Source organism: Rhinopithecus roxellana, chromosome 5, assembly GCF_007565055.1.
Source record: "Rhinopithecus roxellana isolate Shanxi Qingling chromosome 5, ASM756505v1, whole genome shotgun sequence".
NCBI classification, from domain to species: domain Eukaryota; kingdom Metazoa; phylum Chordata; class Mammalia; order Primates; family Cercopithecidae; genus Rhinopithecus; species Rhinopithecus roxellana.
Genome location: NC_044553.1, coordinates 166,523,019 through 166,540,028, shown reverse-complemented (window position 1 = coordinate 166,540,028; position 17,010 = coordinate 166,523,019). Strand labels below are relative to the sequence as shown.

General features: G+C 44.0%; 1 protein-coding gene across 8 annotated transcripts in view; it reads right to left on the bottom strand.

Moving 5' to 3' along the window:
* Positions 1-2,780: 2,780 nt before the first annotated feature.
* PARP6 (poly(ADP-ribose) polymerase family member 6) overlaps positions 2,781-17,010 on the bottom strand; it is a 32,520-nt gene continuing 18,290 nt past the window's right edge. For 3 of the 8 annotated variants that reach the window (XM_010364802.2, XM_030931314.1, XM_030931315.1), the window contains exons 15-24: positions 16,868-16,933; positions 15,854-15,921; positions 13,612-13,660; positions 13,250-13,362; positions 12,421-12,493; positions 11,617-11,686; positions 4,119-4,198; positions 3,671-3,734; positions 3,415-3,499; positions 2,781-3,069 (exon numbers count right to left, since the gene is read on the bottom strand). In XM_010364802.2, coding sequence (XP_010363104.1) covers positions 2,967-3,069; positions 3,415-3,499; positions 3,671-3,734; positions 4,119-4,198; positions 11,617-11,686; positions 12,421-12,493; positions 13,250-13,362; positions 13,612-13,660; positions 15,854-15,921; positions 16,868-16,933 — 771 coding nt within the window. In that variant the 3' untranslated portion in view covers positions 2,781-2,966. The remainder of the gene's footprint in view (positions 3,070-3,414; positions 3,500-3,670; positions 3,735-4,118; positions 4,199-11,616; positions 11,687-12,420; positions 12,494-13,249; positions 13,363-13,611; positions 13,661-15,853; positions 15,922-16,867; positions 16,934-17,010) is intronic. The other 5 variants (XM_010364803.2, XM_010364805.2, XR_748146.2 and 2 more) reach the window with 3 other exon arrangements.

Below are 17,010 nucleotides of genomic sequence, written 5' to 3'. Positions count from 1 at the left end.
TATTTAAGATCTCTAAAGAAAACCTATCTTCCAGCTTTGTGGTCAGGATTAAATGAAAAAATATTTGTAAAGTTTGAACACTTTACAGCATAGAACCAGAACAGCAGTCTGGAGTCAGGCTGCCTGTCACTAGCTGTGGAACATAAGTTACTTATGCTCTGTGTCTCTGCTTTCTCATTTACAAAATAGGAATAATCACACCTACTTCATAGGCTTGTTCTGAGAATTACGAGTCAATATATGTAGAAAACTTACAATATTGGCTGGGCGCGGTGGCTCACCCCTGTAATCCCAGCACTTTGGGAGGCCAAGGCGGGTGGATCACCTGAGGTCAGGAGTTCGAGACCAGCCTGACCAACATGGTGAAACCCCGTCTCTACCAAAAATACAAAAAATTAGCTGGACGTGGTGGTGCATGCCTGTAATTCCGGTTACTCAGGAGGCTAAGGAAGGAGAATCACTTGAACTGGGGAGGCGGAGGTTGTAATGAGCTGAGATGGCACCACTGCACTCCAGCCTGGACAAAAAGAGTGAAGCTCCGTCTCAAAAAAAAAAAAAAAAGAAAACTTTTAATACCGAGCACACAGTAAGTAATCCAAAGTGTTAACAAATTATTAAAGTGCTTAGCATAATGTCAACACCTTCTTAGTAAAAACTAAAGAAAATGTCAGCTATCTCTAATACTACAGAGATGGGCACAAAGTCCTCTCAGGAGGCAAGTATTTCAGTTAGAGTGGGCTCAATGATGAGGTCATTTACTTGGTGAAGAGGTTATTTCCTAGACCTGAAATCAGAACAGGAGAAGAGGGCTTAGGAGACTTGTAAATTAGAACGTATTAGTGTTGATCAAGAATGAGCAAAGTTTAAGAAACAGCTTCTAGAGGGATGGACCTTAAGAATGGTACTTGCATGTTAAAGCAGGTCAGAACTAAAAACCAGGGTAAGGTACCCAGGCAAGAAGGTACCTCTAAAGTACGGTGAAGGTAATGAAAGACAACAGGTAGTCTAGAGTGGGCTTTGTAAATTAAGGCTATAACAGATTAAGAAAACCCTATCCTTGAAATGCCAGGCTTATTTAATGCTTTTTGTATTCTATGTGCTTATATTCCTGTTTTTCTTTTCTTTTCTTGGTTTTTTTTTGAGACAGAGTCTTGCTCTGTCACCCAGGCTGCAGTGCAGTGGCGTGATCTCTGCTCACTATAAGCTCTGCCTCCCAGGTTCAGGCCATTCTCCTGCCTCAGCCTCCCGAGTAGCTGGAGGCTGGACCATCACGCCCAGCTAACTTTTGTATTTTAGTAGAGATGGGGTTTCACATTTTATAGTTAGCCAGGATGATCTCGATCTCCTGACCTTGTGATCCACCCTCCTCGGCCTCCCAAAGTGCTGGGATTACAGACGTGAGCCACTGCGCCCGACCGTTTTTCTTCATTAGTATTTCATAAAGTCTGTAATCCCAGCACTTTGAGAGGCCGACAGAGGCAGATGGCTTGAGCCCAGGAGTTGGAGACCAGCCTGGGCAACATGGTGAAATGCCATCTCTCCAAAGAGTACAGAAATTATCCATGTGTAGTGGCACTTGCCTGTGGTCCCAGCTACTTAAGATGCTGAGGTGGGAGGATCACCTGAGCTGGGGAGGTCAAGGCAACAGAGTAAGACCGTGTCTCAAAAAAAAAAAAATTTTTTTTCATAAAATATTTGGAAATGTCCGACTCAGCCATCTATGCTTATAACTAAGGATTTGGGGTACATGAAGCACAGCCTGAAAAGGCCAGCAAAAAGCTGAAATGGGAATTTCAACAGGGAGAAGAAAAAATTCACTAAAACAATGAGGTTTCCTAGAAAGAGCTGCCTTCCTTTACCACCTTGCTAACCTTGGCAAAATTGGGTTGTTTCATTAAGTGAAGCTGCATTCTCTTAGGATGTCTTTATAGATTTCGACTGACCGATAAACCCCACTTCCTGCTCCCACCAGTTCTCCCCTAACCTCATTTACCCCAAAGAAATAGGTTGGAGGAGAAAGAGAGTAGGGGCTCAGTTCCTGAGATATAGAGCAAGTGAGACTGGGCAGGTTTGTGCAGAAAGCAATAGGCCCTAAAGGCAGTAAATCTTAGCTGCTCTGGCCTCAATGGCCCTTTTAAATTTTGACTAACAGTCCTTATTGGTATTCCACATTCTCGGTTTGTTTCATCTGCACAACTGATAAGTTTCCCTTTAATCCACTGATCAAAAAGCTGACAGATCTGTAGTATACTACAATAAATGGACACAACTTTGATACCATGCAACATAAACAGTCCCAACCCACAGGATATTCCATTCTCCCCACCCCCCTGCCCCTTGTGAGGGCTTGGGGCAGGTGCTGCTCCAAGGCTAGTCAGACCACAGTGATCATATCCAGTCCACAGCACCTTCCATTTTATTGTTTTATTTACAAACAGGGTGAAGTCAAAGGGAAAGTCAGGGGTTGGAGCCAGTCTGGGCCATCCAAATGTGGAGCAGTTCTTGGTCAAGCTCCACCATGAAGGCCACCTCTTACATATCCTTTTCCTGCCCCTTGATTCCTCAGGGCAGCCTCAGTTGCTGTACCTGAACACTTTTTTTTTTTTTTTTTTTTTTGAGACGGAGTCTCGCTCTGTCGCCCAGGCTGGAGTGCAGTGGCTGGATCTCAGCTCACGGCAAGCTCCGCCTCCCGGGTTTACGCCATTCTCCTGCCTCAGCCTCCCGAGTAGCTGGGACTACAGGCGCCAGCCACCTCGCCCGGCTAGCTTTTTTTGTATTTTTTAGTAGAGACGGAGTTTCACCGTGTTAGCCAGGATGGTCTCGAACTCCTGACCTCGTGATCCGCCCGTCTCGGCCTCCCAAAGTGCTGGGATTACAGGCTTGAGCCACCGCGCCCGGCCACCTGAACACTTTTATAAGGGCAGATTGATCCTGGGGTAACGGGTGGTACGAGGGCTGGGGCCCCCTCAGTTTGTGTAAACCTGAGTTCCGATCACACGCATGATTTCCTTCTGTATCTTGGGGTCCTGAGTATTAATGTTGGCATCGCCCACCTGACCATCCTCATATCTGCCAAAGATAGGGCAAGTGTGAGCATAAGAGGGAGAACAATACCAGAATAACAACAATCAGTGGAACTGTATTTGAAGGTATGGCCATCCCATCCCAGAAGTCAAAGCCCTTTCTCACTACTCTTCGTAGTGGAAGAGATTCAGCTTATCTGGTTTCCTCTAGATAGATCCCAACAATCTATACCCATTCCCATCCTCCAATGGTAAAGTCCCAGTGCCAGCTCCACTCAGGTAGCCAAGGACATGTCTCAAATAACAGAAATACACTTTTCCCAGTAGCCACACACCATTACACCCCCAACCTCACTCCTCGAGTAATCCCCAGAGTCCCTCTGAGACTTACACAAAGAAGAACCTTGTGCAGACATGGTCGGATACAGGGCACACCCAGATGTTCCCATGCTTCTGGAGGTCCTTAGATGTAATCACTGGGAGAAAGAGGGCCAAAAATCATAGATACAATGCTTAAGGCATGGAGTCCAGGCAAGAGAAGGAAGCCATACCGCTTTAACATCACTCTTGGCCAGATCACGTGCCAAAATTACATCAGAAACAAAGGTTAGAGACCCAGAAAAACAGGACATGGGCAAGCTACCTACCTTCACAAAGTGCTATACAGTTTAGATTCCGACTCTGCAGGAACCTTGACTGAATGGATCGAGTCTGGAAGAGAAGGAGGCAAAGGAGACCAGAGCCAGGGTACAGCTTTCCCTAGAGAGGCTGGTTAGCTGATGACTGGAAGTGGGGATCAGAGATATCCTGGGCTCCCAGCAACCCCCGCCAAAATTCTGCTTTCCCATAACCAGTCTGGATAGGGTGACAGCTTCCATCTTTACATTTTCGTCTAAACTCAGCCTCTGCTTTTATACTCATGACTTCGGCTACATATGACTCAAGAAGTGTGTTCACTTTAGAACATACCTGATTCCTTTAAATGATCTTCAAATCACTCCCCAACCCATTCTCATCCCACTGTTTCCCTGTCCAGCTCTGGAGCCTAAATTAGCTCCAGGGAAAGGTCCTGCCTCATTAGAACAGTTCCAATACCTGGGGGATGGTATTCATCCTGTTATATCTCTGGACCAGCTCATCCTTGGAGGGCATCCTGTGCTGTCCTTTTCCCATTCCTGTCACAGAACAATACACCCAGTTCATTTATCAAAAATTTACTAAAGGGACTACTACATCCCAGCACTGAGCTAGATGCTCATCAAAACAGCAGAAAATAAAACAAACAAGATATTTTCCCCTACCGAATTTAGTCTGCTGGAAATTACAGGCAAGAACAAGTAATTACAACACGGTATGGTAAGGGGCTGTGATGCAGATTATAGAGCATGGTGTGAGCCCAGAGGAGGGCAACTAGCCTAGCCTAAGGGTTTGAAGAAGTCACGTGGTGGAAGCTAGACTGAGAACTGCAGGATCAGGAAGAGTTAATTAAATAAACAGGGAGGAAGTGTCTGGGCAGAAGTAACAGGATACAGAAGGCCTGAAGGAAAGATAAGATAGTGCATGTTAGTGGCATAAAGAATAGTCAATTCCAGAGGAGTGGTGAGAAATGATGTAGAAGAGGCAACCTAGGATCAGATCAAGCAGGCTTTGCAGGCCATGTTAAGGCAACTAAAGTGTATCCTCAGAACATTAGGGAAGCACTGCAGGGTTCAAAGATAGGGGAGTAGCACATGAAATCATCCAGGAATGAGGGGCCCAGGAGAGTGGGACATCAATACCTTGGTGTCAAGTGCCTGGATGAGTGAAATGAATGGAAAGGAAGCGAGCAGAGCAAGTCAGATTTGCTCTAGTCTCAAAGTTACATTAAAAATCTGACCAGTCATTCAAGAGAAAAGGACTCATCAGCACTTAAGTGATGAATAATTTTGTACAGGAAATCACAATGGCAACTACCTTGAAGAATCTTACTTCAAAAAGTTTTCCTAGGCTTGAGAAAGAAGTGCCCATTTCTTCTAGTTTCCATATTATCTAAATCCATAAACTCTCTACCTTCCTTACCCCTGTTTATAACATTTATAGACTCAACTTCGACTTTTCTTATTTAGATATGAAAATGTGCTTGTGTGCTCCCACTCTTCACTTTTTTTGGTTTGAGGATAGGACGTTAAGTCTCTGTACTCAGCTTTATCATAGGCCCAATCTTACCACAGATAGGGATAAAAATGTGTATGCATGTGTGGACATAGGTGCCTGTGTGTGTGTCCACCAGGGAGAGAGATGAAGATGGAGATGATGCTATCATTATAGGTCATAAGCACTCTGATCACTCTACCCTGGAACTTTCTATTATTATTAATTCTACTCTGATTAGTTCTTGGTTTTCTGATACCCATGGTGTAGAAATAGAGTGACAGCTGTTGAACTGACATTCTTCACTGCTCAGGCTGTCAATTCATCATGCATTCACATTCAAGTCGCAGGACAGATTTAGGTAGGGCCAGAAAAAAACTCAGGACACCAAGAGCCTCAAGGCTTGAATTGCCAATTTCTTCCTTTTACAGGACAGATACTCATAACCCCTTTGTTTTCACCTTCCCCATTAGCCTTAACTAGATTCAGCTCTCCATCCAAATACCATGACCTTCTCTCAAACTGGGTATGTCAGTGACAAGAAGTAAAATTCCCATTCAGGTTATACTCCAGAGGAGGCAGATAAGAAGATAATAAAGAATAATCTGATTCCTCTGGAAGGTCTTTTTTTTTTTTTTTTTTTTTTGAGACGGAGTCTCGCTCTGTCGCCCGGGCTGGAGTGCAGTGGCCGGATCTCAGCTCACTGCAAGCTCCGCCTCCCGGGTTTATGCCATTCTCCTGCCTCAGCCTCCCGAGTAGCTGGGACTACAGGCGCCTGCCACCTCGCCTGGCTAGTTTTTTGTATTTTTTAGTAGAGACGGGGTTTCACCGTGTTAGCCAGGATGGTCTCCATCTCCTGACCTCGGGATCCGCCCGTCTCGGCCTCCCAAAGTGCTGGGATTACAGGCTTGAGCCACCGCGCCCGGCCGGAAGGTCTTAAAGATGGCCCTTATGATAGAACCCAAATCTTGTCCCACCTCAATCCTGTTGTACACTGTCCTTTCCATACCAATCCAATGATTACCATTTCCTGAGCCCAGACCCTGAGATCATGGTGGCTAGAATAATCCCTAGATGTTTTGTGTCCAGATTATGCACTTATCAGAAGTCCCTAAACAAGACTAAACAAACAGATGGAGTATATCACCTCATTTTTTTTTTTTTTTTTTTTTTTTTTTGAAGCGGAGTCTTGCTCTGTCGCCCAGGCTGGAGTGCAGTGGCCGGATCTCAGCTCACTGCAAGCTCTGCCTCCCGGGTTCCCGCCATTCTCCTGCCTCAGCCTCCCAAGTAGCTGGGACTACAGGCGCCTGCCACCTCGCCCGGCTAGTTTTTTGTATTTTTAGTAGAGACGGGGTTTCACTGTGTTCGCCAGGATGGTCTCGATCTCCTGACCTTGTAATCCACCCGTCTCGGCCTCCCAAAGTGCTGGGATTACAGGCTTGAGCCACCGCGCCCAGCCTCATTTTTCACTGTCCCCTATTTCAACCTGAACTTTATAGCCAAGTCACTAGAACCTCTACTAGATATATGAACACTATTTACACCAACCCCCACTTCCAGAGGGCACCCAATGCCATTAGACTAAAGATAGTGTGAGAAAGAAAAAACAGAAAACCAGAGCAGAATAGCATAGAAGAAAACATACAAGACAGCTGGTCAAATGCTGGATATTTCAAGCAAGGCCTACTCTTTCAGTCTAAAATAATATATTAGTCCATTTTCACACTGCTGATAAAGACATACCCAGGACTTGCTAATTTATACAGAAAAAAGGGTTTAATGGACTTACAGTTCCACATGGCTCGGGAGACCTCACAATCATGGTGGAAGGCAAGGAGGAGTAAGTCACATCTTAAATGGATGGTGGCAGCCAAAGAGAGAGCTTGTGCAGCAAAATTCCCCCTTATAGAACTATCAGATCTCATGAGAGTTATTCACTATTACAAGAACAGCACTGGAAAAACCTGCCCCCATGGGCTGGGCGCGGTGGCTCACGCCTGTAATCCCAGCACTTCGGGAGGCCAAGGCAGGCAGATCATGAGGTCAGGAAATCGAGACCATCCTGGCTAGCACAGTGAAACCCTGTCTCTACTAAAAATACAAAAAAAATCAGCCAGGCGTGATGGTGGCCACCTGTAGTCCCAGCTACTCGGGAGCCTAAGGCAGGAGAATGGCCTGAACCCGGGAGGTGGAGCTTGCAGTGAGCTGAGACTACACCACTACACTCCAGCCTGGGCGACAGAGTGAGACTCCATCTAAAAAAAAAACCTGTCCCCATGATTCAATTACCTCCCACTGGGTCCCTTCCACAACACATGGGAATTCAAGATGAGATCTGGGTGGAGACACAGGCAAACCGTATCATATAGTGGTAACAACAATGGCCTAGAAATTAGGAGACCTGGATTGCAGCCCTATCTCTGCTACTCATAGCTATGTAACCATGAGAAAATCATTTAATTTTTCTGTATATCAGCTTTCTTATCTGTAAAGTGATAAGGGATTAAATTAGATGATCTATAACTCCGATAGTAAAATTCTATTGTATTTTGTATCTATAATCAATTACCCTTTGAGAGAGGGAGATGAAAGGTGTCTATGATATCTTTATGTAATTGGTTAATGATGAAGAAAAACAAGAGGTCAACAGACATTTCTGACTTCATCTGGTAACTAAAGGTATTCAGGCACTTGACAGTAAACAAAGGCCAGGGGGAGAAAAGAGAAAGAAAGGGAGGGGATAGGGAGAAAACAGGAAAGAATCTCAGTGGGCACCAAGAACCATGAGAATCTCACTACTCAGAAGACAAAATAACTTAATCAGAAGGATGCTTAGGCTGAGAAAAAGATAAAAAGTGAAGAATCTAGACAAATCAAAAAGACTATCCCAACCCTAACCCCACTTTGGATGCCAGGCACACAGAGTAACATTCACTCACATATTCAATTAACATGTGTTGGTCACTTGCCCTGTGTGGATTAATCATAATCTTTGTTTCATGACATATTATTGTTTTGTTTTGTTTTTTTGAGACGGAGTCTTGCTCTGTCGCCCAGGCTGGAGTACAGTGGCACGATCTCAGCTCACTGCAACCTCCGCCTCCCGGGTTCAAGTGATTCTTCTGCCTCAGCCTCCCAAGTAGCTTGGACTACAGGTGTGTGCCACCACGCCCAGCTAATTTTTGTATTTTTAGTAGAGACAGGGTTTCCCCATGTTGGTCAGGCTGGTCTCGAACTCCTGACCTCGTGATCTGCCCACCTTGGCCTCCCAAAGTGCTGGGATTACAGGGATGAGCCACCATGCCCGGCCTCATTATTATTTTTTAATAAGACAATGAATACCCAGAGACCCAAGCAAAGAACTAAATTCTAAATCTAAAACATTACCAGTGACCTACATCTAACTATCTGCCTCCCTTTGGAGGTAATTACTATCCTGCAATTTGAGTTATTATTTTGTTTTTTTTTTTCCTTTAGTTTTCACACACACACACACACATAATACACATATATATGCCTAAACAATGTTTCATTTTGTTTGCTTTTGAACAATATAAAGAAAGCATCACAGTCTCACTCTGTCTTCTGGGACTTCCCTCTTTTTATTGAACTTTTTTTCTTTTTTTGAGATGGAGTCTTGCTCCGTCACCCAGGCTGGAGTGCAATGGCGCGACACGATCTCACTTCACTGCAACCTCCGCCTCCCGGGTTCAAACAATTCTCCTGCCTCAGCCTCCCAAGTAGCTGGGATTACAGGCATGGGCCACCATGCCTGGCTTTTTTTTTTTTTTTTTTTTTTTTTTTTTTGTATTTTTATTATAGATGGGGTTTCTCCATGTTGGTCAGGCTGATATCAGACTCCTGACCTCAGGTGATCTGCCCGTCTTGGCCTCCCAAAGTGCTGGGATTATAGGCGTTAGCCACCGTGCTCAGCGAAAAAATACATTTTTATTAGTAATCTTTTGTGGTTGTATGTGCTGCAAATGTCTTCTGTCAGTTTGTAGCCTGTCTTTTCACTTTCTTTAGCGTGTCTTCTGAAGAATATAAGTTTTAAATATTTTTCTTTTTTGAGACAGGGTCTCACTCTACTGCCTAAGCTAAGAGTGCAGTGGCATGATCACGGCTCACTGCAACCTCAACCTCCTGGGCTCAGTGATCTTCCTTCCTCAGCCTTCTGACTAGCTAGAACTTACAAGCACATGCCGCCAGACCTGGTTATTTTTATTTTTTGCAGAGATGAGGTATTGCCATGTTGCCCAGGCTGGTCTTGAACTCCTGAGGTCAAGCAATCCTCCCACGTCAGCCTCTCAAAGTGTTGGGATTCCATGTGTGAGCCACTGTGCCTGGCCAGAAGTTTTTAATTTTAATACAGTCAAATTCACCAATCTTTTATGATTTGTAATTCCATTTTTTCTATTCTCTGGAAGACTTTGGATAAAACTAAAATAATTTGTTCCTTGAAAGTTTAAGATTAATTTGTAAAACTATCTGGGCTTGGTGAGGTTTCTTGTGTGTGTGGAAATTTTTAAACAATTTCTATTTCTCTTATAGTATTATGACTATACAGGCTATTTCTTGTCAGATTTGTTATCTTTTTCTAGGAATTTATCCATTTTATCAAAGTTTTAAAATTATTAGCATAGTGTAGAGAACTCTCTTACTACCTTTTCATTTTTTATTTTTTTTAGGCAGTCTCGCTTTGTTGCCTAGGCTGGAGTGCACTGGTTTGATCTTGGCCGACTGCAGCCTGCCTCCCGGGTTCAAGCGATTCTCCTGCCTCAGCCCCTCGAGTAGCTGGGATTATATTATAGGCCCATGCCACCAGGCCTGGCTAATTTTTGTATTTTTAGTAGAGATAGGATTTCACCATGTTGGCCAGGCTGGTCTTGAACTCCTGATCTCAAGTGATCTGCCCACGTCAGCCTCCCAAAGTACTGGGATTGCAGGCGTGAGACACCATGCCCCGCCTTACTACCTTTTTAAATTCTGCTGTATCTACAGTTGTACTGTTTTTCTTGGTCATTATATTATTTAATTGTGTCCTTTTTCTTCTTATCTAACCAGGGTTTATCTGTTCAGTTAGTTCTTTGAAATCATCTTTGGATTTTTTTGGTACTATCTATTGTACCTATTTTTATTTCACAGGTATTAGTTCTTACCTGTATTATCTCCTTTCTTCAATTTTGTTTGGTTTATTCTGTTGTTAGAGATGTTTTTAGGCCTCTGATTTTGGCACTTTCTTTTTTCTTTTTTTTTTTTGCGATGGGGTCTCCCTCTGTCAACCAGGCTGGTGTGCAGTGGCGTGATCTCAGCTCACTGCAACCTCCGCCTCCGGGGTTCAAGCGATTCTCCTGCCTCAGCCTCCTGATGGCACTACATTTTCTGATCTTTGTAACAGTTACAAATTACTAAAGGATATCAAGTAATAATCTATAAAGAATCTAGCACAATCCCCTTCATGTGGTGAACATGCAACTACATGGTGGCTATACCTTGTACAGAGACTATATCAAAAAAGCACAAAAGCAGACTAAAAAGAAACTAAGACATGAGCCAGGAAGACTGAGAGAACTCTAAATCAGATTTCTTTTCTGAGCTGGACTGATCTCCTGATTAGAATCTGGACTTCATTTTTAGAATAAAATGCTTTATCTTGCATTCAATGTGACTAATATGTGTATGATTATAGACAGTTTAAATTTTAAAAGATGGTTGAGAGAGAGAAGAACAATGTCTCTAGAAATATAAGCCAATGGAAAGGACTCAAGCCTTCAGGCCTTTGGATGTTTTCACATGTAAATTTACATGCACAAGTATACACAAACACAATCTATAATTGCCAATACCAAACATGTGTTCTACAAAAAACCTTGTTATGTCCCTGTTATTCCTCCACCCATTCCCAGGGCCAAGCCCCTGCTATGAATAAAACCATCATTTTTTTTTTTTTTTTTTTTTTGATACGGAGTCTCGCTCTGTCACCCAGGCTGGAGTGCAGTGGCCGGATCTCAGCTCACTGCAAGCTCCGCCTCCCGGGTTTATGCCATTCTCCTGCCTCAGCCTCCCGAGTAGCAGGGACTACAGGCGTCCGCCACCTCGCCTGGCTAGTTTTTTGTATTTTTTAGTAGAGACGGGGTTTCACCGTGTTAGCCAGGATGGTCTTGATCTCCTGACCTCGTGATCCGCCCGTCTCGGCCTCCCAAAGTGCTGGGATTACAGGCTTGAGCCACCGCGCCCGGCCTAAAACCATCATTTTTAACAGTAACTGGCCTCACCTTGTAAAGAATCTAAATTTCTAATAACAAAATGTAGAGAGAGGGAGAGACAATATGTATCCATGATCGGGCAGAGAGCTGACACAGACCAAGTATCCATAATGACAGAGGAACAGACAGGACAAATCATGTACTCACAAATGGATGCAATGTAAAAAGAGTCAAGGTGGCCAGAGAGTATTTCTTACCTGAGTATCCAAAGGAAATACTGGAGATGGGGCTCAGGTAGATGCCTTTGCCATAGGCTGCTCCATGCAGCTTGCAGGGAAACACCAGGATGAGTAATATGAGCCTGGGCCCTCCCATGGCTATTTATTAGGCAGCTGCAAGGCTTATCCAGCCCTCTGTCCCTCCTTCTACCTTCTCATTCAAGTAATCCTATTCTACCCTATTCCTACCTTCTCATTCAAGCACCTATTCTTGGAAAGCCAACTGGCTGAAAAGTGGATGCAGGTTAACCTGCTTGCCTATGAAATACCACATACTGATGCATTGGAGAGTGGGAAATGGTAGAACCACTGAGTCAGTCCCTCAGCATTCATTTTCCTGTCTCCAGACCTTGGTACATATGCAGATTCCAAAAAAGAGGAACTACAGGACAGGGAGCCAGAAGGAGAGCCAATACACACTCCCTGGAGTCTCTCTGGGCATAGAAACAAGTCTCCCATATCTACTCCTTGAATGAATAGCCATATAAATTGAAAAGCTCTACATATTAATTCATCACAGTGGCTACAATCAGCAATTCCACATTCCTGCTTACAGGTACATTCCCATTCTCCAAATCACCAAAAAAAACGCAGCCTGAGGTCAAATACACAACAGCCACGTTCTCTATTCACACAGTTCTAACTTCCTCTCTAGGGAACTCCACAAGACAGGTTAGGCTTGAGGACACTGAGGCAAGAACAGCTCACTCTACAGCAGCCTTCCACACAACTGAGTAGGGAAGGGAGTGGGCAGAAATAAATGGGAAAGGGGCACAGCCTCACCTGCAGTTTGGTGTAGGATGCATTGACCAGCCCATTGCGCAGGATCGAATGCCAGTTCTCAATGTGGGACCCACTGTAAGGCAGGGTAGAATACATGTCTCCTTATGATATGAGGTTCCCAGGAACACTCCCAAGACTGCCATGCCCACCCATTCTCACCCACACAGGACATGAAGATGGACAGGTACACCTAGTGATGGACATACGCATGGATACGGTCACAGGCACACAAGATGTATGTGTGTGGTTAAACTCTACGTCTCTATTTCCAGTCCCATCCTCTCTTCTGTGCTTCAGCTACTCCCATCCTAAATCCTCAACTGCTGGTTCAGTATTTTCATTTGCCTATTCTCCTGACATTTCCAATTCAATAAATTCATCTGAAAATCAACAAATGTATTGCTGACCCCAAATATGGCTTCCAGTTCTGACTTCATGTTCTATTTTAAGAAAAGGGTACTACCACTCCCTATAAGTTCCCTTTAATACCTCTCTTCTTTGTCTTTCCCTCCTCTCACAATTAGATATAAATTGTGGATTTTTCCATCAAAGTAGCTTTCAGAGCTATTCTCTCCAATCTATTTCTTCAGCCACATCTTTTCACATGTAAATGTCATTTTTCCTCAGCTACATCATAAATAGTTTGAGAATAAAGATCACGTTATATGTACCTTTTTGTCCTCTATAGCACCTACCACAATAGCATTTAATAAGTATCTGCTGACTGGTTGATGGACACATGTAACACAAATCCATATCTCAAGGGCATCCTTCTCGCTCATCCCCGCCTCCTTGCCATCCCCCACTGCCCAGCCCCCAGCCTCCTCACTGGAAGGCAAAGGTGCTGCCATAGAGCTTCTTGGCGGTCCGGAACCGAGCCTCCTTGGCAGGAGGGCTGCTCAGCAGGAGGAACTGGTGTGAGGTGTGCATGAACTTCAGCTGCTGCCCAGGGTGGGGGTGGAATAAGGAAAACAGAGCAGAAATCGAGATCAGGGAGGGAAGGGTTGGGGATAGGGAAAAAAATCAGGCTTGCATTAACCCCACACAAGGGAAGTATGCTAAGGCCCAAAGACTAAGTTGATGGACAGAGCAAAGTAGGCAGATCTAGGACCAATATGATTAGCTGGCTTACAGCCCCTCCCTGCCCCTCACCAGAAATTTAAAGCATTTAGAGGGAGAATGGTCACTTACCCTGCTGAGAGGTAGTTTGACAATGTGTGACCTGTTGCTAGAGATGATCCTGAGAAGAAACAGAGAAAAAAATAAAAAGGATAGAATAATTATGTATTTAAGCTATCCTTCCTGAACAAGTAGTCTTCCTCTGCCCTCCGGAGAATAAGGATTCCTGGGCTGTCCAAATTGTGTGTAATGTCAAGGTCACTATCTAGATATTCCTGTGGGTGATAATGATAATGCTTATGAATAAAAAAGTAAAAAGGAAGCTACTAACCAGACACGAGCTAATTATTGGGGAATTAAACAATGGATGAAAAAAATAAAGGGGTGGGAGGAGGGCTGCTACAAGTAGAGAGTAAAAAGGATAGAACAAAAGGAAGAGCACAGAGGTCACCTACAAAAAAAGAAAAGAAAACACATAGAAAGAAGAGATCTGAATTAGAATGGTGACAACTTATACCCGGGATTTAGACTCAGATTCAGCCATCCTTCCTGAGCTCAAGAGAAAACCTGAAAGCTCTCAGGAATAGGGAGATATGGAGAAAAAGTTACTGCCTAGGCTGAAAAAAGAAACAGGAACAAACTAGTATGAACTCCCTTAGGAGTCAAGGACAAACTAAGCTCTATACAGGCTGAACACAGAAGACAGAAGAGAACAGACATAAAACATTGAGGGCTCAGCAAGAGAGCGCTGTCTCCCAGGTGGATACAGTTTGTTGTTGTCTTTGTTTTTTGTGGCTCATCTATGTACTTGTGATGCCACCCCAGATGGTCTATGCCTAGTTATTCCTCAGGCTAAGAGGGAGAAAGTTGTTGCACTGAGGAAGTACTGAAGGCTGACTAGGAAGAGGGAGGCAAACTAGAAAGGGAAAGCTGTCAGGAAAACAACAGAAATCGAGATCAGGAAGGGAAGGCAGCAGGGACCGTCAAAATCTTGGATAGGAGAAGAGCACAGCAATAGTGCCTCAAGGCTCTGGACATTCTATATCATCAAGGAGGCCCAGAGACAGGGCAAGGGGATAGCAGGAGGAGACAGACCTCTCTGGAAGCATAGAAAACTTAGTTGAAATTAACAGTGTTAATTCCTACATGCAAAGGACACAAAAACCTACTGATGGCCACTATAGTTAGTAACAATGTATCATATTCTTGAAAATCACTGTGGTAGTAGATTTTAAATGTTCTCACCACAAAAAATACATACATGAGATAATGCATATGCTTATTAGCTCTACTGAACCACTTTGCAATGTATACATATTTCAAAACATCATGTTATACACAATATATGTAATTTTCTTTTCTTTTTTTTTTTTTTTTTTTGAGATGTCGAGTTTTGCTTTTGTTGCCCAGGCTGGAGTGTGATGACACAATCTCGGCTCACAGCAACCTCCGCCTCCCAGGTTCAAGCAATTCTCCTGTCTCAGCCTCCCGAGTAGCTGGGACTACAGGCATGGGCCGCCATGCCCGGCTAATTTCGTATTTTTAGTAGACGGGGTTTCTCCATCTTGGTCAGGTTGGTCTCGAACTTCCAACCTCAGGTGATCCGCCCGCCTTGGCCTCCCAAAGTGTTGGGATCACAGGTGTGAGCCACCGCGCCCGGCCCTATAATTTCTATATGTCAATTTAAAAAATAAATTAACAAACCAAAAAGGAAAACAAACAACAAAACCTTTTGCGAAACATGGAACACCTAAAGAGAACTTGAAAAATCATGTCAGCCGCACATCGTGGCTCATGGCTATAATCCCAGCTACTTTGGGAAGTCAATCGGGAGGATCACTTGAGCCCAAGAGTTCAAGACTGGCTTGGGCAACATAGACTCCACCTCTATTAAAATAAAAAAATTAGCTGGGTGTGGTGGCCCTTGCCTGTGGTCCCAGCTACTGGGGAGGCTGAGGTGATCACTTGAGCACTGAAGGGCAAGGCTACAGTGAACCGTGATCGCGCCACTGCACTCTAGCCTGGGCAACAGAGTGAGACCCTATCTCAAAAAAAAAAAAAAAAGAATTAAAATAAGATTAAAAATAATTTTTTTAAAAGAAAAATCATGTCAGAATTTGTGGGCTTTTTGTAGGATGTGTTATTTTCAAGGCAAGGTATATCAACAAATTCCAAGAAGCAGCAGCCATTATTGCCTATAACCTTGGGAAGGATGTTGAAATCACCACTAAAAGAAGGTACAGGTTCCATGTCCAATAACTCCCTCCCTCCCCGTTCCCCGTAACCCAAGAAGGATGAGCCATTCTATCCATACCACTGCAGGAGAGGATGGGCCAGGGGATCCAACTTGTCCATCTGTTTCTTGATTTCCAAATATGAGCCCTGTAAGACAATGGCCATAACATTATCTCCCCGAGAGGTGGGAGCCTACCTGCTTTCTGCTTTTCACAGAGTGACTATTAGGGTCCAGGGCAAGGTAGGCAACAAAGGCCACATAGAGGAAAAAGGAGATAGGGTTCCCACCCTCAAGGAGCCCCAGTCAGGCTGGGAAGACTCATAAATAAATATGAAAATGACTGAAGATGCTTACAAAACAACATGCAGGTGGGTCTCCCTCATTTTATGCAATTCCTACAGCCCTAAAAAGTTGATTGTAAATCAAAAAATAAATAAAATCAATGTCCCAGGAAGATTAGGCTAAGGAATCCTGTGGTAAATCTTTAAATAAAGCAAAACGTCCTCCTGACAAGTAAATCATTCCTCCTAGGTGTATCTTATGTGTAAATCTCAACTGTGATATACAGGATTTGCTAAGAGGCCCACCTGTAAATGAGTACAAATGAATGTCTATTCATGCAGAGATTGCAGACGAGGGGTGGGGAAGTCTGGTGAGGGACAGCCTTGAGTCAAAGGATGGTCACCGCTCCATGTGGCTGCCCCACCCCTACAAGGATAGAAGATGTAGGCCCCTGTGTCTAGTTCCTTACCTCCAAGCCCCCCTCCTCCTCACCCTCCCAACCCTGGGCAGAGGTCTTTCCTTCACTTCTTAACTCCCTAAGAATTATGGCAAAACATTAAATATGAACAATTTGTAAAGGAATTAACAGCAAAGGTAAAGATTGAGACACAAAGACTAAAGAGAATAAAGAGGAGTAACAGAGCTAACAAAACAGAGAACAAGAATTGGGAAGGTTAAAGAGGAAAGACTAAAAAAAAATACAGTGAGTAGCATCTCTTAAATCTTCATCCCACTCCCACAAATTACAAACAGAATAGGACACTTGAACTGGGCAGGCAGAGGAGAGGGGACAGAGAGAAGGCAGAATACCTGGGTCATCTCCCGAATGGACATCACACTATCCAGAGCTTTCTGAAGCCGCTCATAATTCTTCTTCTGTGGGGAATCAATGGGAAGAGAAGAACCAGATAAAGAAAAGTGGAGGAAAGTAAGATGTGATGAAAAGGGGCTAG